The sequence below is a fragment of the Leptonychotes weddellii genome, chromosome 2, assembly GCF_054177405.1.
Source record: "Leptonychotes weddellii isolate Sample4059 chromosome 2, ASM5417740v2, whole genome shotgun sequence".
NCBI classification, from domain to species: Eukaryota; Metazoa; Chordata; class Mammalia; order Carnivora; family Phocidae; genus Leptonychotes; species Leptonychotes weddellii.
Window position 1 is genome coordinate 58,345,943 of NC_138370.1, and position 22,611 is coordinate 58,368,553.

Consider the following 22,611-nt stretch of genomic DNA (forward strand, 5'->3'; position numbering starts at 1 on the left):
GGAGCCCGATGTGGGACTCGATCCCAGGACCCTGGGATCATGACCTGAGCCGAAGGCAGACGCTTAACCATCTGAGCCACCCAGGCGCCCAACACATACACACTCTTAACTGCTACACATTCTGCTTTGCTTTCTTTGGAAATAAAAGGCTATATAATATACTGTAAATACTGAATGTATACACATTGGCTTTATATAGAAAGCGCTTAGAACAGTACCTGTACATAGTTTGTGCTCACTAAATTTTATTATTTTCATTATTCTATTAGGGCAGATTAGATGTAGGAAGGCAGGAACAAGCTCAAGAAATGGAACTTTTCAAATTACACTGCTGTGAAAGTCCAGTCTGGAGTTAACCTTTGCTTTTTACTACTGCCCCCTTAAAAATCTGATAAAGTCTATAGCAACCAATTGTTAGTCTCCTTCTTCTAGTACTCCTAATCTTTAATGGCTTTAATCAAAAGAATCCTAGCAGCGTAGCAAACCCCTTCCTCCTTCTTCCTTTTCCCCTAAGTAAGACATTGTTTCCACCTGGAACACCCTACCATCAGGGGACCTCCATGACTATGCCAGATGACTACCACCTCTCGAGTAGAAAAAAGTCTGTTCCTTTCAGCAGGAAACTATTTTACTCTTACATAAGTTTTTCCTTTTACATTGTTTTTTATTCTTGACTATAAAGACAGAGTTGGCAGGGCGGGGAAAGTCAAGTGGATTCTACGGCTACTTTATAGCCATAGGCACACCTGATTGCCAACAAAAGCTGAATGCCGGGAAATCCTGTGATTTCCAGGGAGGCTGTGACAATTATTAGATTAAATCCAGATTGTGGTCAACATCAATCAGGTGTTCCTCATGAGCCTAGCCTGTTCTATGTGGAACCCACTTTAACCTTTTTTTTTTTTTTTTTACTCATTTCAATTTTCACTTTAACCTTTCTTAAAGAACACAGCAACTTTTCAAGAGGCCTGTCCTTAGGTACAGCCTCTTCTCTCACAGAATGAACTACACTAAGCAATAGAGTGTTACAACTCCAAGAGCTTCCATAAAGAAACCAAGGCTAAACTATCACCTCCCTTGTCCTAAAATTACCCCCAACAAAATCTCCAAATAGGAGTGTACGGCCAGCTCAGTCGGTAGAGCATGCAACTCTTAATCTCAGGGTCATGAGTTCAAGCTCCACATTGGGTGAGGAGCCTACTTAAAAATTTTTGAAAATAAATAAAATTGTTTTAAAAAGCCTCAAATAAAAGCTTGAAAGGCCTTCACAAAAGGAAAGGAAAGCTGGTCAAAGACATGAAGCTTACCACATGAGGTAAGAGAGCCTTGCCTATTCATTTATTCAAACATTTCCCAAGGGCCTATATATGTGCCAGGGGCAACCCAAAGTGAACGATACGAATATGGCCCGTTCATCCCTAGACTGAGAGTGGGAGAGTCATGCACAGGCAATTCCAGGCCAGCAGGATAGGGTGCAAAGTGCAATGATGAGGTATATGTAGTGCCCTGGAGGGCCAGGACACTATCAACACAGACTTCCAGCTATCAGCACTTACCAAGTACCAAGCACTGTTCTAACATCGCAAAAGCCAACCCATTTAAATCTCATAACCACACCAGGAGGTGGTTACTATTATTCCCAGTGTTCCAGGGAGAAAACAGCAGCACGGGACAGAGCCGCTCGGTAACTTGTTCAAGATCTTACAGCTATAGGGGCACCTGGCTGGCTCGGTGGGTACAGCAGGCAACTCTTGATCTCGAGGTCGTGAGTTCAAGCCCCATGTTGGGTGTGCGGATTACTTAAAAAAATAATAAAATCTTAAAAAAAAAAATCATAGCTATTAAGTGGTGGTGTCAGGACTAGAAACCCGAAGTCTGGTTCCAGAGTCCACACCCACTCCTAACCACCACACTAGGTAGGAGTCAGTAGGTTAAGATGGAAGAGAGGAAGTAAGTTCCAGGCAAAGTGATCTTTATAAAGGGAAAGCTCAAAGTTGTTTGAGGAACTGAGACAAGTTCACTTTGACTGGTGTTAAGAAGTGTGAGGGGAAGAGCAAAAAGAAATGAGACAGGGCCAGCCATGTAAAGGAGTTTGGAGTTGATTTTTAAGATGTACATGTCACAGTTCAGAGCACCTCAATACCAGAAAAGGGCACAAATGTAATGAAAATAACACAAAGGTTCAGCACACAAAAGAATGCAGAATTATGATCATTAAAAATAAAAAAGATGAGGGATGCCTGGGTGGGTCAATCAGTTAAGCATCTGCCTTTGGCTCAGGTCATGATCCCAGGGTCCTGGGATCGAGTCCCACATCGGGCTCTCTGCTCCATGGGGAGCCTGCTTCTCCCTCCGCCTGCCACTCCCCCTGCTTGTGCTCTCTCTCTCTCTCTGACAAATAAATACATAAAATCTTTAGAAAAAAGAAAAAATAAAAAAGATGCCTTTTAGCTACAAATTCGTAGCAGCTTTTATTAAGTGCGTAACAAGGGAACTTGCCACACGAGACTAAAAATTGGCTGAGGCCAATGCTTCAGGTCTGTGTTCCAGATCTGGCCCTACCCACATGGGCAACTATCTTTGTGACCTTGGCCAGTGAGCCTGTTTTCTATTCTATAAAATAAAGACAACTGCTTTTTTTTTTTTTGAAGATTTTATTTATTTGACAGAGAGACACAGCGAGAGAGGGAACACAAGCAAGGGGAGTGGGAGAAGGAGAAGCAGGCTTCCAGTGGAGCAGGGAGCCGGATGCGGGGCTCGATCCCAGGACCCCGGGATCATGACCTGAGCTGAAGGCAGATACTTAATGACTGAGCCATCCAGGTGCCCCAGACAACTGCTTTGGTAAATAAAACCCACGTAAATGTGAACTAATACAGTTAAGCCCAACTTAGTAATTACCCTTTCTCCGAAATACTGATCTTTAATACACAGCAGCACAGTTAACCATTATGCATCTTTCCCCCACAATTTTTAGACCAGAAAATCATGGGGGAAATTGGGTTAGGATGCCTAACTTTGGCATTCTAAACCTACAGCATGGCTTCTTTCTGCTTTGAAACCATCACCACTACATTGCATGGGCTAAACAGATCTTTGCCTTTTCCTAGAAAAAGAAATGATTCAATTAAGAGGATCTCCGGCTAATCCCATTCACGGGGGGCGGGGGAAGTATTCCTCACTTTTTCAACAACATCTAAGTACAAGATCCTGCAACCCCTGACGAGCCCCCTCCCACACTCGGACTTCTGGGAGGGGAGAGAAGTCACCTGGAGTCACAGGTGCTTCTGTCTCAGGGGTAAGATTCAAATCAAAGACTTGGGGATCGAAAGGAACCTCAGGGCCTTGAAAAGCAACACTCAGAAAATAATCTCTCCCCCTGGTGTTTCCTCTCCCTATCCCACAAAGAAATTACCTCATCTAAGTAAATTAAAGTGGCAAATTAAAGGTATAGCATCATGAAGAAGAAATCACAAAGAATCATAAGGAGAAGGAAACCCCAGGAGATCAAAACTGCAATACCTTTGACTCTGGTTAACTTGTCACTACTTTTTTAGGAAACAGGGAGCAAGAAATCTCACAGAATAGAGGTTGCAGAGGGTGACTATCAGAACCTCTCCTCTTCCCTAAGCTGCATTCTTTGGAATATGATAAAAATCACTGTCAACTCTTATTACCATTTGAGAAGAGCCACATTTTATGGATGAAATAAATACTTTCAAGCCCTGGTTGATCCACTTACTTCAAAACTGATACCTACAAAATTCAAATAGGAGAAATGAACTTCTGATAGCCCACTGAAGTTGTAATAGTATATGATTTATGTACTAGTAAACTTAGGTTTAGGTTTTCTTTTTTTTTAACCATGTCCATGAGAAACCAAAACAAGTATTCCTTTATTCATCTAAATCTCATTTGCCATTAATGTTTTCATTACGTGAACTGCATTAGTACACAGGTATTTGGCCACTTGTTTTTATGAGGATAAAATAGTGTGAGGCCAGTAGGATATTTACCTTGGACAGAGAACTGGATTCGGACCAGAAAGTAAAAGTAGGAATAAACAAACATTTCTCTGGAAAAAGAAGTATAAACAGAGTGGTCTTTCGGTGACAGTTGTGAAGACTGAACTTAACATAAAACTGGTATGAGTGACAGAGTGGCCAGGGATAGGGCCATCTTTATAAGCGACACTAAACATTTTCACCAGGAAAATGCCCAACTAAAGGGAACACACAGCAGATCTTTCAGGGTTCTTTGAACAAACAGATAAGTGCCAAATGAATTTTGGTTTGAGCAAAAGTCTGGTCAGGTGAGGTAAAGATGGTGGTCAAGCTATTCTTATGACAGACCAAAGCTCTAAAAAAAGTATATTCTTACTAGAATACATCATATATTTCTTGACAGTGAACCTCAGAAACCTAAACTGATCTATAGAGAAGAGTCTCTGAGGTTTAAAAAAATTACATCACCTGGTAACTGAAAAGAAATTACAAAAAGGGGGTAAACACAGTGAGAGGTATGGACAGGATAAACATACCTGCTGGTTAAATTCTGAAATATAAGCACTAAGAAATGTTCTTCAAAGAGGAAAATTTATACAAAAGTTTAAAAAGGAATTCTAGATAACAATAAATTATATTTCTCTAAGAAGTGGTACTAGCTGAAAATAAACAGGTTTAAATAAACATATTTAAATATTTACTGAGCTCCTATTAATGGACTCAATGCTATGCTACGTACTACAGGGACATACATATAATGTTCCTTGCACTTAAGGTATAATCCGGTAGTGCTCGGATAATTAAAAAAAAAAAAAAACCAGCCAGTAGACTGCTGTGAGTGCCATAAAAAAAGAAAAACACTAAGTTCAAGAGTTCAGAGGGCATGCACATTTGGGGCAATCCACAAAGACCATCAGAGGTGGCATCTGGACAGAGTTTGGAAATACAAATAGAGTTTTGACAAAAGTAATTTTGGGGAAGGGAACAGAAAAAGAAAAGTCTTAACAGCAAAATATGGATCTCCTGGGCCCTCTGGCAAATACTGGCTTGCTATCTGCTCTGATAACCACTGCCTCATGAACAGCACTATTTGTGGAGTGCACAATTTGCACCTATGTGCAAAACCAAACGTATATACTCTCTTATTTAATATATGTATTTTTAAGTAGGTTTCACACCCAGCGTGGAGCCCAACGTGGGCCTGAACTCAGGACCTGAGATCAAGAGCTGGTCTGAGATCAAGAGTCGGATGCTTAACCAACTGAGCCACCCAGGTGCCCCAGGAGAAATTACTTTTAAAAAGTGAGTATAGGGGCGCCTGGGTGGCTCAGCTGGTTAAGCATCTGACTCTTGATCTCAGCCCAGGTCTTGATCTCAGGATCATGAGTTCAAGCTCAGCGTTCGGCTCCATGCTGGGTGTGGAGCTTTTAAAAAAAAAAAAAAAAAAGGAAATTTCTTCTGATAGCTGTCCTATTTCCATTAATTATGCTACCATTCTCCCAGGTTACTCAGGCTCAAAACCTTGAAGTTATTTTATACATTACTACCTCTTTTAAAAGGTTTTTTTTTTGTTGTTTTTTTTTTAGTAACCTCTACATCCAACGTTAGGCTTGAACCCACAACCCTGAGATCAAGGGTTGCAGGCTCTTCCAACTGAGCCAGCCAGGTGCCCCGATTATTACTACTTTTTAAAAAATTATTTATTCTCTTTGTTTACAATTCACTCTCTCTTTCATATCCCATCCAGTTTTTTCTCTAAAATATACCTCACTTACCTCCATGCATATCAGTTAGGTCACCAAGGAAACTACATTCAGAGAAAGCAATGGAAGATATATAAACCCTTAATTACTTGCTAAGCTTTGATGCCAAATCTCAGCCTCAAATCCTAGTAAGCTGGACTGGGCCAGGCTCTGGAAGTGGATAGGACCAGATGGAGAATTCCAGCTGTGAGGATTTTAGGCCACACAGAGCCTAAACCAATGTAGGTCAGATGACCTCCTCCTCTGCCCCTAAAGGTCACACAGGACCTAATCTGAAGGTGAGGAAAAACCCTTAATGGGAATCCCAGCCAGCAAGAAAAAGAAAAGAAAAAAAAGAAGAGAAATTTAAATACTACTTGCTCCAATGCATAGAGTAGAGTTGGTCAAGGCCTCATATCCCAAATATTTCTAGGAAAGGAAGACAAAGGGAGTCTTCTAAACAGAGGGGTGGTACCTGACAGATTAACAATACTTTGGGATTTGTTTTGAAGGAGAGGAGAGACCCTGTTATTTTCTCCTTGAGGATAACTATGTACCTCCCCAACTAAAAACATTTCTGGGGTACTGGAGACCCAGTGCCTTGCACATAAAGGTTTCTAAAATAAAGGAAAGGAGAACAGGTCTGACATTACGGCAACACTTTAATCCAAGGGAAATTACCTACTATGGTCTGCTGATTCGACCACACCAATTGGGACAATCAAGTGCTAATTATAACACAGTTCTGAAAAGAAGCTTCCTCTTAAACAGCTACTTAACATGCTAGTGGGTCTAGGCAAGCTCAAGAGAACTCACGTTGCTACTGCTGTGTTAAACACAATATTGACTTTTAGGGTCCAAGCTGTAAAACTCAATACTCACTGGAATAATCTAAAGAGCAGCACAGCAAAGTAATCAGCTGTAAGATCAAAGTCCAACACACCCTGGACTTGAGGAAGATTGGAAGAAGGAAGACACAATGACAAACAAATTATAAAGTGTGAGTTTGCACCTACAGCAACTAGACTGCTTTTTAACAGCTTTATTGGGAACACGCAGAGGTTGCACACTTCTCTTGGCACATTATCTAAACTAGCACTCCATGCAATTATTAGGGGGAGTACTTAGCACTTCGGTAAGATAAGATTACTGGACAATTAAAAGTTTTTCCTTTTTCTAGTTTCTGAGGCAAATGCCTCTCCCTCTTCCCCTTTCCCCCCTTTCCATTTGTTAAAAAAAAAAAAAAAAAATCTGACTATCATGAGTAACTGAGCTAGTCCTCAAACACAAACTCCTCTCCTTGGTGTAAGTCTGGAATTTTAGGACACAGCCAAAATGGGCTCTTCACAAATGTTTGGGAAACTAATCAATACAAGAAGCAGAACTATCAGGAAACTACTTAGAGAAAAAAAGATGTCCTGAGATATAAAAAGAGATAACTGCGGGTGGGGGGAGAGATGACTAGGCCAAGCACAGAGGATTTTTAGGGCAGTGAATATACTCTGTGTGATACTGTAAGCATGGATATAAGCCATTTTACATTTGCCCAAACTCACAGAATATAAAATACCAAGAGTGAACCCTAAGGTGTACTACAGACTTTGGGTGAATATAATGTGTCAACATAGGTTCATACTTGGTAAAAAATGTACCACTCTGGTAAGTGACGATGATAATGAGGGAGGCTATGCATGTATGGGGGCAGGGCTGTATGAGAAATCTCTGTACCTCCCCCTCAATTTTATTTAAACCTAAAACTGCTCTAAACAACTAAAGTCTTTATTGAAACAAAACAAAAAAGACAAGACAAAACAACAAAACAGATAATTATATCTGTTTACCAAGTATGGATTCTGCCACGGGCTAGGAAGAAAGCCATAAAGGTGGGAACGTAATGTTACTGGCTTGTGATCATTTGTGGCTTTTCCTCCTTGGAGATGAGAGGCCTGGGGTTGGGGACAGCAGGAAGACTAAGAAATACAGATATGTTCTGCTTGCGGATATCATATACAGTAAAACTGCACTAACTTGGATCCCAGCACCAAAATTTAGGTCAAGGTACCTGTGCTGAGCAAGTTGCTTCACCAATCCATTACTCAAAACTGTAGTGACTCCCCAGTGCCTTCAGAGAAGGAACTCCACTTTTTTTTTTTTTTTTAAAGATTTTATTTGTTTTTTGACAGAGAGAGAGACAGCAAGAGAGGGAACACAAGCAGGGGGAGTGGGAGAGGGAGAAGCAGGCTTCCCGCTGAGCAAGGAGCCCGATGTGGGGCTCGATCCCAGGACCCTGGGATCATGACCTGAGCTGAAGGCAGACGCTTAACGACTGAGCCACCCAGGTGCCCCGGAACTCCACTTTTTGATGAAGACAAGCGACTTGCCGTTTGCCTACAATCTGGAGATGGCCAAGAGGTGGGACTAAGACAGGGAAGTAGCTGGAGAAGCTGGGGGGAGAAACAGTATTTAAGTTTCTGAGAGTTACAAGAGTTACCATTTATCCCATTTATCGAATGCCTAATAGGTGCCAAGCGCTTTGCGGCACAACTGACATATATTATCTTCAGTCTTCAGAACAACCTTGAAAGAAAAGAGATTTTACATCCATTTTACAGATGAAAAAAACTCAGGGAGGTACCATGGCATACGTCGTAAGTGGGGGAGCCAGGTTTGAACGCAAGAAATGCAGACCCGCAACAAAGTCCCTACTCTTTCCATTAACCCTTAAAATACAGATTGAAGACCCCTCATCGACTCTTTGGGGTCACCTAAATTTAAACTTAAAATCAGGGATGCCTGGGTGGCCCAGTTGGTTAAGCGTCTGCCTTCGGCTCAGGTCAGGATCCCAGGGTCCTGGGATCGAGTCCCGCATCCGGCTCCTTGCTCAGCAGGGAGCTTACTTCTCCCTCTGCCTGCCGCTCCCCCTGCTTGTGCTCTCTCTCTCTCTGTCTGACAAATAAATAAAATCTTTAAAATAAGTAAATAAACAAATTTAAAATTAATAATGTTTTCAAGGCCCTGCACAATCTGGTCCCGGTGGATTTTGCCTCACTGGAGCATTCTTATTTCCAAAAAAAACCAGTCCATTCATCAACCCAGGAACACATCTAAGATAAAACATCTTCATCCTCTTCTCTCTGAAGATATTCTCCCATCAGATTTGACCTCCTCTGTAAAGCCTCTCCTAACCAGCTCAGACTAAAGAGCCCTACTACTTGCTTTCATCTTAATCTGACATGGATATATGGCCCTGCAGTCCATCGCTCTGTATTATCATTTGGCATCTATTGCTTGCACAATTAAAATGGGAATAATAATACTTAATACTTACCTAAAAATAATACTTAAGACTACATGTTTCCTTATGAACCCGACAGAATCTACCACAGAATCTTAATCTCAGTTATCTCAAATATTAATCTTGCAGAGCGGGGATACAGATCATATATTAGTAAAGAACTCACAGACGTGGGTTTGAATTCCCAGCATCACTAGCTAACCACTCAGTAATCTCAAGCAAGCCTCAACTTCTTCATCTATAAATTATTATAACTTTATAATCTAGAAATTAGCTAATAAAAATACTTACCCTCAAAGGAGAACGATGAAACACGGGTGAGATAAAGTAGAAGCAACTCAGAACAGTGCCCAGCACAAGGCAAAGTTTTATTTTTGACAAATATTAAAGGGGTCTCTTAAAATTCTTGAGAAGGAGCTATTATAGACATCTTAAAAGATTTCAAAGATGCCATTTATATACATATTATATAATATGTCTCCACTAATCAACAAGGTTCGCAATACGAAAATACGTCTGTAAAACCATAAATGGCTATTTGCTTTATAAAAGAATTTGATTTTTTCCCCTAATTTTTACTTTTTGCCCACACAATTTTATAATTGTAAAGGATAATTTTTTTTTAAAGATTTTATTTATTTCAACTGAGAGAGACAGAGAGAGAGGGAACACAAGCAGAGGGAGTGGGAGAGGGAGAAGCAGGCTTCCCGCTGAGCAGGGAGCCCGATGTGGGGCTCGATCCCAGGACCCCGGGATCATGACCTGAGCCGAAGGCAGACGTTTAACGACTGAGCCACCCAAGTGCCCCGTAAAGGCTAATTTTTTAATTATCCTTAAAATTTAAGGACATTTACTCACATGCTCATTACAGCATCTCTTGTATTTTTGTTTTCCTTTTTTATTATATTACTGTTATACTACAAACTACTATGTTAATTATATATTAATCATATAGTCAATACATTAACACAACATGAATTATATTAAAATATTTGTGACTTGATTACATTAATAAGTCGTAATCATTTAACCATCATATAAAACCCCATGCAACTATCATCACAGTTTAGCCACTCTCCTGCTGTTAGACAGCTATTATGATTCTTTTAAGATTTTATCATTATAGGGCGCCTGGGTGGCTCAGTTGGTTAAGCGACTGCCTTCAGCTCAGGTCATGATCCTGGAGTCCCGGGATCGAGTCCCGCATTGGGCTCCCTGCTCGGCAGGGAGTCTGCTTCTCCCTCTGACCCTCCCCCCTCTCATGTGCTCTCTCTCTCTCTCTCTCATTCTCTCTCAAATAAATAAATAAATAAAATCTTTAAAAAAAAAAAGATTTTATCATTATAATGATAATGTCTAAAGAATATCTTCATGCACTAAAGTTATTTTGCTTTTTTGAACATGTTCACGCAGACAACTTTTTTTTGTAAATCACTGGGGGTCAAAAAAGGACAAGCACTATTATGTCTAGGTAGCACTGCTGAATTGAATTACAAAAGAGCTTAAAACAATATGCACGGACACTGGACTAGAGAAGTGATCAACGACTACCAAAGGGAGCTAAGGTCCGGGTGTTACCACCACCCCACCTTCAGCACTGTTTCTTTAGGGTACCTGAAATCATCTCCACTAAAGCAGCCACTGTTGTATGAAGAGAAGAGAAACGTGGCAGAAATCCCATCCCAGGTTCTCATCCTAGAAACATATGCATAAGACCTTCTGACCAGCAGTTCACCATCTGCAACAAAAAAGCCTGGAAGCAATCTAAATACCCATCAATGGGGGACTAGTTGAAATTAGTGTGCTTGGCAGCACACTAAAGTTACCTGGGGAGGGTTTAATAAAGACAGACACGGAGGGCCCTAACCCAGACCAAATTCGATCTGGATCTCTGAGAGAGCAGCTCGGGTATTTAAATCTCTGTAGCTGACCTCAATGTCCAGCCAGATTTAAAAACACGGGATTTAAGTAAAGTATTCACGGGGCACCTGGGTGGCTCAGTCGTTAAGCGTCTGCCTTCGGCTCAGGCCATGATCTCAGGCTCCTGGGATCAAGCCCCACATCGGGCTCCCTGCTTAGTGGGGAGCCCGCTTCTCCCTCTCCCTCTCCCACTCCCCCTGCTTGCGCTCTCTCTGTGTCTCTCTCTGTCAAATAAATAAATAAAATCTTTTTTAAAAAAAGTAAAGTATTCATACACGCATTTATTCAACGGAATATTAGGTAATTATTAGCAAAATGCACAACAGTATACAGGCTAACTACCACTTTGTGTGAATGAAAGAGAATATTTTTTCCTTGTATTTGCATAGAGTATTTCCGGAAGGATATAAAAGAAACTGTTATAATAATGGTAGCCTTTGGGAAGAGAGATTGGGGTGTGAACTGAGAGGTTTATATTTCAATGGATATCATTTGTGTTGTTTTTTTAATCAGGTGCATTTAAAAATTCAGAAAAATTCAAATAATTCAAATTCATTCAAAAATCCAAATAATCTTGAACAATATAAAATCATAATTTATAGACAGTTTTTCAGGAACATATGGCACTAAGAAATGTACAGTATCCCACAGCAGGGGCCAGGTAGCAATGTTCGTAGGGTCTCTGTGGAGACCCACAAATACCTGTAAAGAACCAAGTGGCTACCAGGGGTTCTTCTTTGCCCTTTGGGCAGAGATGGTAGTTCTTGCTCTGCTACCTCCTTCTGCCCTAGCAACTAACTTATGCAGTGTACCATTCTAAAGCAAACAGTCACTGCCTGTCACGCTTGGTCAAAATGTTTACTCATAGTTCACTTCCTCACACACTGCAGGTCATCTTTATATGTTAGTCTGGGTTTTATGCTTCTTAAAGAACATGTCAGATTTGTAACCCTTTTTTTTTTTTAAAGATTTTATTTATTTATTTATTTATTTGAGAGAGAATGAGAGAGAGAGCACATGAGAGGGGGGAGGGTCAGAGGGAGAAGCAGACTCCCTGCCGAGCAGGGAGCCCAATGTGGGACTCGATCCAGCGACTCCAGGATCATGACCTGAGCCGAAGGCAGTCGCTTAACCAACTGAGCCACCCAGGCGCCCTTGTAACCCATTTTTAAGTTAGTTTCTCAAATGGAAAGCAGAGATGATTCCATATCTTCTCTGAAGTACCAACTTTACGTAACATGCAAACACGGTATCTGCAGGGTTCAGAGGACCACTATTGTTTTTATAATTAAGTGTGCTCTATCTTAAATTTGAAAAAACCAATGAGCTAACTACATTGTATAATGTATCTCAGGTTTACCAAGCCATACAAGAATTAAAATAAATCTAAAAAGTATAGAACAGAGTTTTACATTTATCAACACAGCTAATAAATTGAGAGGTTCACACTGTTTAAATACTTTTTCAACAGGTTACTTTCAATAGCTGTGGGATTTTATAACTGGGTCTCAGATATATTACTTAGGTGTCTTTTTTAGTTTAGTTGTGGGGGGAGGTTTTTGTTGTTGTTGTTGTTGTTTTGAAGAGGAGACAGTTCCCTTTAGAATATTTATCCTATGATTTTGATACCAGAAAATCTTTCATTATAATTAATGGAAAGAAAGAAATTGAGTTGTGTAAAATAAGATTCCTTTAAGCAATGCCACAATGCATACCAGAAACATCAAGAAAGGAAGTTCCCTACATAAAAAGCATTAATATTTCAAGAGATCAGATTCTGGAATACCAGAGAATCTTTTAAAACTCTAAAATTCATTCATCCATTCATTCATTCAACAGGTATTTATTAAATGCAACTTCCTGCCAAGCACTGCATTAAGCACTATAGACACAATGACAAGGCTAGGATTTAGAACTCTCGCATCAATGCTCTAACCATAACATGTACATTTCCTTGTTTCATTCAATTATCTTCAGATATATGCTTTAAAGTGGGAAATTTAAAAGATTTTCTTATTATTATTTCTCAATCATATTTTATAAAAGACCTTGAGGAAATGAGGATAATTAATTAAGAGCTAACTGGTAACACACATTTTTTTTTCTATAACCCTAATGGTTTCAAATATAAGAAAAAAGAAAATGTTCAATCTTCTGGATATACCAGGGAGAGAGAGTTGGCAGTATGAAGTATTAACAAGGTGTTAAAGGCAGAACAGATTAGACTGGTGATTTTGTTCCTTCTTCCTAACACATCTTAAATCAACACCTGTTTAATCTCTCGAGGAACGTGCAGGTTAACATCTAACTTGTCTTCAACTTGTGAAGACATAGAGTTGCCATGACAACTGAATGAAAAGTTTAGTAAGCAGAATTTATCCAATGAAGTGCAAAAATCTGCTCGATGCCATTTAACTGATACATGTGTACTTGTAAGCAAATTCTATTTTTCTTTTTTTTTTTTTTTTAAAGATTTTAGTTATTTATTTGAGAGAGAGAGAATGAGAGACAGAGAGCATGAGAGGGAGGAGGGTCAGAGGTAGAAGCAGACTCCCCGCCGAGCAGGGAGCCCGATGCAAGACTCGATCCCAGGACTCTAGGATCATGACCTGAGCCGAAGGCAGTCGCCCAACCAACTGAGCCACCCAGGCGCCCCAAATTTTTCTGTTTGTCAAACTATCAAAGTAAATGTTAACCTATTCTCTGGAACATTTCATGGATAAAATATTAAACATACACACACACACACACACCTTTTTGTTAGAGTGGGCGACAAATAAATAAAATTTGAACAATAACCGTTTGACCATTAAATCTTGGCAGGGCTGCATTTAGTATTACAGGGTCTCAAGTAGACCTAAATTAAGGAAAAGCAGACACTTGTAAGTTTATTTCTTATTATGTTAAATTGTCAAGTAAATTCATGTACATGTTTAATTTCTACTTATAGCTATCACACAATGCAACCTAGGGGATATTCAAATACGTGAACTATCAATTTTTTTAGAAAAAATATTTCCATCATAAACACACAGAGTGTAGGCTGTTTACATATGCTGCATAATCATTAACCTTCCAACATGCAACTAACCTTACTGGAAACTAGACTAAAGTCCTCACCAGATATGTGGGTTCTCAATCTGTCCCCCTCAGTTTTGGGGGGATAAATTTCTACAGCACCTGTGCTTACTTTCACATTGGATTGAATGAATTGGTTGTCATTTTCGATTAGGTAACAGTGGATAATCAAACACCGTGATCACTCATTTACAGATGTATTAGGACAAATACAGAAGTGGTCTTGCTTATGATAAAAAAAAAGTCAGATGTAGTGATAAAATCACCTTCATAAAGCAGTATACGTATCTCTTTATAACACTATGCTGGGCACAAACTCTAGAGTATAATCTATAAATTAAGCAAGAGTACAATAACTAGAAAAATATTCTAAATATATATAAATGAAAGTCATACAGTTAGAGAGGAATGTGATAATCAGGGACCCAGATTATCCATGCTAATACTAAAATCTTACGTAACACAAGGAACACTCTGCTATACAACACTTACCCACAATGTTACAGTATTAATGGCGACATTTATTGCATTTCATATATTGCATTATTTTGGCACAAACAGAAAGCGCAATAAGGAAAAAAAAATATGTAGCATGGTGTGTGAGAAGGCACATAGTCCTTTTCAGAAGTCCATTATAAAGGCAGCTGGACAGATTCTGGCTAAACACAAGTGGGATGCCAGCCCATCTCCTTCCATCCCCATCCCACCCTCCCATTCAAGCACTGGTTACAAAAGTGCCTGTGTGGCCCTGAGAAGTGAGTCATGGATGTTCCATTTACAGATGGGGTGGAGTTGAGGGAAATCACTATTACATGCCCAGTTAGCTGGAAAAGTCCATCCTGTTTTTCCTCTTTTACATAATAATCATTTTTCACAAACCTGAGATAAAGAATACTCGGTAAGTAGGAACTCACCAAATATTTCAGCACTCGGACGCAAAAGGGAAAGACTCACTTTTACAGCCAAGGACATGACCTCATAGTGCAGGCCTAACAATTCACACTAGGCAAGGGACTTGTACAATCAGGATAAAACATTTGTTCCTTTTCGCCCACACCAAGAAAAACAGTGGCTGGAGAAATAAGCACAGTGCCAGTTCCCAAATCAGATTCACCCACCAGGAGTTCACACAGACAGCCAAAGCATTTCATGAGTGCAAAGACAATCTTTTACAACTTCCTTTGCCTAGGAAACAAAACAGCAAAGTGGCTTCCTTAAGCTGACCTCACAAGTAAACCATGAGAAACACAACCTAAAGCCACAATAACAAAAATCAATGCTCTCTTTAGATCTATACTCTGTGCATTAAAACACCACATGCCTGGCCGATCTCTCGATACCACTGACTAAGCCAAATGACAATGTATAACATGATCAATACACATTTCAGAACTCAAAATCATCATACATATCTTAGCTTTAAAAATATCTATTCCAGGGGCGCCTGGGTGGCTCAGATGGTTAAGCGTCTGCCTTCGGCTCAGGTCATGATCCCAGGGTTCTGGGATGGAGTCCCGCATCGGGCTCCCTGCTAGGCGGGGAGCCTGCTTCTCCCTCTGCCTCTGCCTCTCTCTCTCTCTCTGACTTTCATGAATAAATAAATAAAACATTTAAAAAAAATATCTATTCCAAGCCCCTTAATTTCTCCAAGTTCTCCCAAAATTTAAAAGGTTGTGACACTTTTTCTAAACATATTTCAAATAAATCTTAATTAGAGCTCTCTCGGTCACCGAATGAAGACCCACATGCAGCTCCTAACCTGTGCTCTGAGCCACGATAAAGATTACAATGGGCTCTGAAGCGTGGGGGAAGCAGTGACCCTTCCCAACTAGTAAAAATTTTGCATATGTACATTGCCGACTACTATCAATATCACCAATTAAATTGGCCTCCTAAGGCTCATAATGAACTTAGGTGTTAAGCACATTAAAATTCACAGCATATTATGTTTAATAACAGGAATTACCAGTTATTTTAATGAAGAGGAAAATTTCTATAAAGAGTTTTTATTCAAATCAGGTTTCTCCACAAATATTATCCTTACCCTGTCCACCTCCCCCTCACAGCGTAGAGTACTCCAAAGACTCTCTGAACATTTAAAATAATTTAGACCACAAAATCCACACAAATTCATCAGAGCAAAATCCAAAATACCAGCAAAAAATAATACACAAAAAGTAAAATTAAGGGGCGCCTGGGTGGCTCAGTCATTAAGCGTCTGCCTTCAGCTCAGGTCATGATCCCAGGGTCCTGGGATCGAGCCCCGCATCGGGCTCCCTGCTCCGCGGGAAGCCTGCTTCTCACTCTCCCTCTGCTGCTCCCCCTGCTTGTGTTCCTTCTCTCACTGTGTCTGTCTGTCAAATAAATAAATAAGATCTTTGAAATAAATAAATAAATAAATAAATAAATGAAGAGAATGGTTTCAACAGTGGTTAAAGTAAAAAAAAATATATATATAATATATATTAAAAAAGAGAGTAAAATTAAATTTTCAGCCACCCTTTCACAGCCACTGGCTAGTGTACAGTGCTCTCTCTCTTTCATATATGCATAATCAATCACACGCTCCTATTTTTAAAAACTAATCATGTAAGTTTGTATCTTGCTTTTACTTTTTCTATCAAGAACTCCTTTCTGTGTGTGTGTATATATATACACCTATGTGTATGTATATGTGCATGTGTGCATGTATATATGAATACACACATGCACGCGCGCGCACACACACACACACACATAAAATAATGATTTGGCTGCTACAAAGTATCATCCATTGTGCAACGGGTATCATTTTGCTTAACAATATTTCCCCCTTCAGCTAAATAAGATTTTTTTCTTGATAAGAAAAATAGCATATTAATTCTGAAAAACAAATACACCACACTCCTAAAACTATTCCTGAACTCCCAGTCACCTCTATCCAGGTCCGAGTTACAGCCTGCTGGGTATCTTAGTGCTCCTCTAAAAACTTAAGGTCTCTATTTCACCACTGACAACGTCAAAGTTTAAAAAGTAAATAAACAATTAAGAACATATCACTTCAGTTCTGCCTCAAGTCTCTGAAAAATGGTTCAATTTTAATAAAGCCTCAATGTGACTAGTACTGAACTCCATGACTTAAAAGGCCCTTGGTAATACTTAAAATCATTTTGCACTGCATTAGATTCTTGTGAACAGATTCTCAAACTCATCATATTACCTCCTTACCACCTCTGACACCCTATGACATAGGACGGCGCTGTGACTTTACAAACGACAAAACAGAACCAGAGAAATGAAGAGACTTGTTCAGGCCCATGTCGACATGGTGACTGAGGCAGGACTAAATCAACAGTCTCCTCAATTTGTCTTCCACGTGCTTTTAACAGAACCCACTGCATTAGCTGCAACAGTCCCTTCTCTACCTCTGCCAAAAAACTCTAATAACGCCCCACTGTGTACGGCATGTTTCAAGACAAGGAGGTACGATGTAATGAGTATGCCAATAAATCCAAAACCATAGGAAAGGAAACCTCCAGGAAGACTTTTAGGAAGTAGGAAAAAAGACATCAAAACTGCTATTTATGTCACATGTGTCACACGTCTGATGCTACAGGCATTAAAAATGAGTGTAGTGAAACTACACTTTTTTCTCCAGAATATTCTCCCTACTTCAGAAAAATCTCATTAGAAATGGGTATGTCCTGGGAGCTGGCAGTGGGAGGGGAGAAAGCCCTTCTGTGTAATTTCCCTCTGTCCAAGGGACTAATTCATACTCCTACCCTCAGTCACAGGAAGCATAAGAACAGTGAGTTCTTAATGCTGTACTTAATGTAAAGATTTACTCTTTATCATTGTTTCAATTATCTTCTTGTTATAGCTTCCAATGTGCACTTCGCTGTTTATTCATCTTGGTAAATAATCTGTTATCCTTTAGATTGCAAACTCCAATGCAGGACCATGTGTCCTACCTTGATTTGTACAGGTGGAGCACAAAGCCACAAGCACATGGGCATCAGATGCTATTTGATATCGATGATAAGTAGATTAAGTTATACCTACACTAACCCTGTAACAGAGTACTTAAATTTGTTCTAACAGAACAAGATGGATTAGTACTAACTAGGCCATTCGGCCTTAGATATTCAGGACTGGAGGGAGGGGAAAAGGAATGGAATCTACTTCTAGCCTTTATGCAGCTAGCTACCAAGCAGCTGAAATGCTTCTACTTATTCCTCATGTCCCAGGTGGTATATAAGCTTACTCACTTCATCTAACTGATCCAAAATAAAATATTTGATTACCTATGATCCTTTCACCTCCCTGTCGCATATATATTTTAAATGAAGACTGGTCCACTAATTTAACAGAGACATCAAAAAAAAAAAAAAAAACCCACCATAAGATAAAACCTCAGACTGGAACCAGACATGCAAGTCAATGGGCATACCCCGGCTTTTTAAAAATTCCTATGTGAACATGCTGACCTCAAATCCAAGGTAACCAGGAACCCAGTTTTACTTCTGACTTGAGCCACTAGACAAATCACCTCTTTTTGTTCTACTTTATCCTTCTAGAACAAAGTGTTGTTCATATATATATTTATGTATCAGCTAATTAAAAGTGAAAGTATTCTGAAGACCAGCAAAGAGAGATTACTCTCAAATTTCAAGACCATGATAGAATTTTATAACTTCAGAGTTTACACTTCACAAACACCATAATCATATATTGTGCCTAACTACTCCCAAACATGTAAAATCAATCTCTTTTGATTTCTTTTGTTTTCCTAGAAGTCTCTTTCCTCAAAGCAATGAAGGGCTTTTGTTGAGATCCCAAACAAAATACACTAAAGAAGGAATCTTGACTGTGATGTTCTCTTTTTAGATGGAACATCAGAAAGCATGAAGATCTGAAAATGACCTATGAGATAAGCTACTTATATTGAACAAAAAAATGTCCTCTCCAATCAACTATAGTATGTGAAAACCGGAGGAGTGAGAGGGAACAGTAAGAAACGAGGGAAGTGCCCAAGAGTAAACAAGAGTAACATAGAGGGCAAAACTTGACCAAAGGCTAAACTTCAGAGAACTGGAGAAAAGTTTAAAATAACTAGTGAAAGTCCATCACAGGAAGAGAAGAGATATAAAAAGGCTTTCACAAACTCTAAAACAAACAAATATATATATGTGTGTGGGTATACATGTATGCTCATATATTATATATATATTTATAAAATATATATAAAGTTGGATCTTATTTTTACTTAGGCTTTTCTCCAAAATATATGTTAATATATGCTACAAAACTGCTCAAAAAGTCTGATTCCTCAGGAGACTTTCATTCCCAAAATCCACAAGTTATGTGCTGTATTTAAATGCACTTTTTGAAAAATATAAATTCACGTTAGGAACACTAGATTTTTAACCTAAGGGTTTTACTTTAACTTCTCAAAATCTATTCAACTATGAAGTGGGTTCCTAAGGGCAGCTAATCCCCCTGTATAAGGCACCCACTTCCCCAAAAAGCACATGCCAGCATCTGTCTGGTAAAACCTGGATGAAATGAAGCACAAGGGCAAGAAAAGGAAATTTTCTGGGAGACTTTTCCCAGGAGAGCTACACTGCATCTGAGTTAGACTAGGTGGAGAGAGCAGGAGGAAAGACTTGCTTGGGTACCCTTCGTTGATCTGGTGTGCACTGGCTGACTTGTCCCCACCTTCCTACGTCTTCACAGACATGTGCTAGTTCACTCCATGGTGACCCCTAACAGGGCCACTGCTAAAGGGCCTCAGCAAGTGAAATGTTCAACTGTCAGCTCCAATTCTCCCAATCTACCTCAAAAATCCACCTCAAAAAACTTGAAGAAAATCCTAACGAGGTCAAGAAAGAAAAAAAAAAAACAGTCCTTGGCATACTTTCGTGTTCTTCATTATACACCAATGGGATGTCAGGACATTATACTGAAAATGTTCCCACAAAGTGGGAATCAATTGCCCTAATATGGCCAAGCCCTAAATATAGCCACATTTTTTTTTGTTCAAAATACACTCAATTAAACTTGTGGATGGAGGAAATGGTGGTGGGCAACTGGGCAGAGAGCACAGGAAACAATGACAGTTAACTCCACTATCTCCACCAGCATTAAAATGGCTTTAAATGTCCTTGACAAGGGCTGCCAAAGTAAAGACACCAGTCACACACATGCCCTTTTTTCTCCAGGCTTTGTTCCCTTGATCAAGTCTGGTTTACTGGGAGGGAAGAGAAGAAATTCCACACCCTGGGTCTGAAGTAATTCTACCATTCTGAGAAGGGATGCAACATCACTAGTACTCAAAGCAGTGAAAGGAATAGGATTCCCTAATCAAATTATAAGGATCCAGTTAGTCTAAAGGAAACCTGAGACTTTAACCAGGGTAGTTTAAAGTCCTCACAATTTACCTTCCAAACAACACCGCACCCATACACACCCACACACACCTCACAAACACAAAATACTGATATTTAATATTCACATAAGCAGTGAGGAACTATGTTTTAAACGAATGGAATTCAAGAAAAGCAAAATCTAGACCATAAAACTTAATCCAAAATTTATTCAAAGTTTCACTTCAAACTTTTAAAAGGTTTATTATACTGGTTCTGGACTTGTTCAATAATAAACTATTTCTGCAAGACATTCTGGCCAAAAAACGTGTAGCACTGTGTCACAGTTGGAAGTAGATACTCAATTTAAAAACATGCTGAATAAAACTGTTAAAAGTACATAAATAAAACTTCTCAACATATGTGTGCTGAAAAGCAACATAGGACATTTTAAGTCACCTTCTAAAAGTTAGCTCTTGATGGGTGCCTGGGTGGCTCAGTTGGTTAAGCGACTGCCTTCGGCTCAGGTCATGATCCTGGAGTCCGGGGATCGAGTCCCACATCGGGCTCGCTGCTCAGCAGGGAGTCTGTTTCTCCCTCTGACCCTCCTCCCTCTCATGCTCTCTGTCTCTCATTCTCTCTCTCGCAAATAAATAAAAAATTTAAAAAAAAATTATAAAAAAAATAAAAGTTAGCTCTTGAAAGCAGAGTAACATTGAGATTTTAAAGACTGGATTCTGTGGTCAAACTGCTTGGGTCAAAACGCAGGCTCTACCACTTACTGCGGTGGATCTTGGGCACGCTGTTTAAGTTCTCTGTGACTAAGTTTCCTCCTCTGTAAAATGGGAGTTGTAATAGCACCCTACCTCACAGGGTTGTTAAAGAAATAAATGAAAGAAATCAACATAAACCATTTAAGTTGGTAAACGCTCAATAAATACTAGCAATTATTATTCAAAGGTGTGTGTTCACAAGGTCGGATCTATTAAATAGATGCATGAGCGTTGTTAAATTAAAAACTCAACCATTTGATAAAAGCATCTTACTCCCCTTTTCCATACATCAGGCGGTCAACCTTCAAAATGATGTGGCAATTACATACTTTCATTCATCCGTCTGAGGGCCTGTCATATACGGCAAGGAAGAAGGAAGATGCTTTTTCGTGACTGTTGCTCCTTCCTAACTTCTAAATACTGTCACGTACACAATAGGTTGGAGCTGCCCTCAAAATGACAGCTCACCGCTTTGCAGCGCCCGCAGAGGCGCCCAGGAGGCTCTGCCGGTAAGGGGTTCACCCCAACCCACGGCGAATCTCCCATCTCCACAGCCAAGCAAGCGCACGCCTGAGAATCCCAAGGAACACAAGAGAACTCTCTGCAAGGAGGAAGGGACCCTGAGTAGTGGGGAAAGGAGGGAGGGAGGGAGGGAGGAAGGGGAGGAAGGGAGCAAAGGACCCTCCCGGCCAAAGAGGTTTCGGAGCCACACTCGGATCAGGCGCGTCCACGGTGACAAGCCCGGGACCCGGTGCCGGCGATGGGCTGCGACGTCCCGAGCGGCCCACTCCCTTCTCCTTCCCTCCCCCGGCCGGCACCGAAGCCAACTCCGGTCCCGCTCCAGTCTCGCCTCCCGGCGCCCCCTCACCTAAACGCGGGTCCTTCCTTGGAAGCCCTGCCCTGGGCAGACGCCGACGCGGAGCTGCCGCCGCTGCCGCTGCCCTTTTTGTTAAAGAGCTTCTGGAGCAGGGTCGGGGCCATGATGCTGCCGCCGCCGCTGCAGCTCCGGCCGTGGCGCTCGGGGGGCCGGCAGCTCAGCGCGCAGCCGGGGGCGGCGGCCGCGGCGGCGGCGGGGCCATCGCGGCGGCGGCGGCGGCGCGGCCGCCCAGCCTTGTGGGAGCGAGGGGCCGCTGCGGCTGAGTAACTCTGCTCGGCGTCGGGGCCGCCGGAGGCCGGTCATATGACTGAGCCGGCCCGCCGCCGCCGCCTCGCGCGCTGACAGTTATCTCCTGCGGGAGGAGCCCGCAGCCCCACGGCGGCGGCGGCGGCGGCGGCGGCAGCGGCGCGGGAGGAGCGCGGCCGCCCGAGCGGCGGTCATTGGCCCGGCGGCCGCCCGCCCCGGGCTCACGTAACCCCGGCGGGAGGCGAGGCCTGGATCGGGCGGCCCTGTGCTCCCGGCACGCGGAGAGCGGAGGCGGGGCGGGCGCGGCGCTTAAAGGGGCCCGAGAGGCGGGG

General features: G+C 41.1%; 1 protein-coding gene across 2 annotated transcripts in view; it reads right to left on the reverse strand.

The window, feature by feature from the left end:
• The window catches only part of FNIP2 (folliculin interacting protein 2), a 133,313-nt gene extending 111,087 nt beyond the window's left edge, over nt 1-22,226 (reverse strand). The window contains exon 1 of one of the 2 annotated variants that reach the window (XM_081811430.1): nt 22,025-22,226. In XM_081811430.1, coding sequence (XP_081667556.1) covers nt 22,025-22,137 — 113 coding nt within the window. In that variant the 5' untranslated portion in view covers nt 22,138-22,226. The remainder of the gene's footprint in view (nt 1-22,024) is intronic. The other variant, XM_081811426.1, reaches the window with a different exon arrangement.
• Between the last annotated feature and the right edge of the window lie 385 nt (nt 22,227-22,611).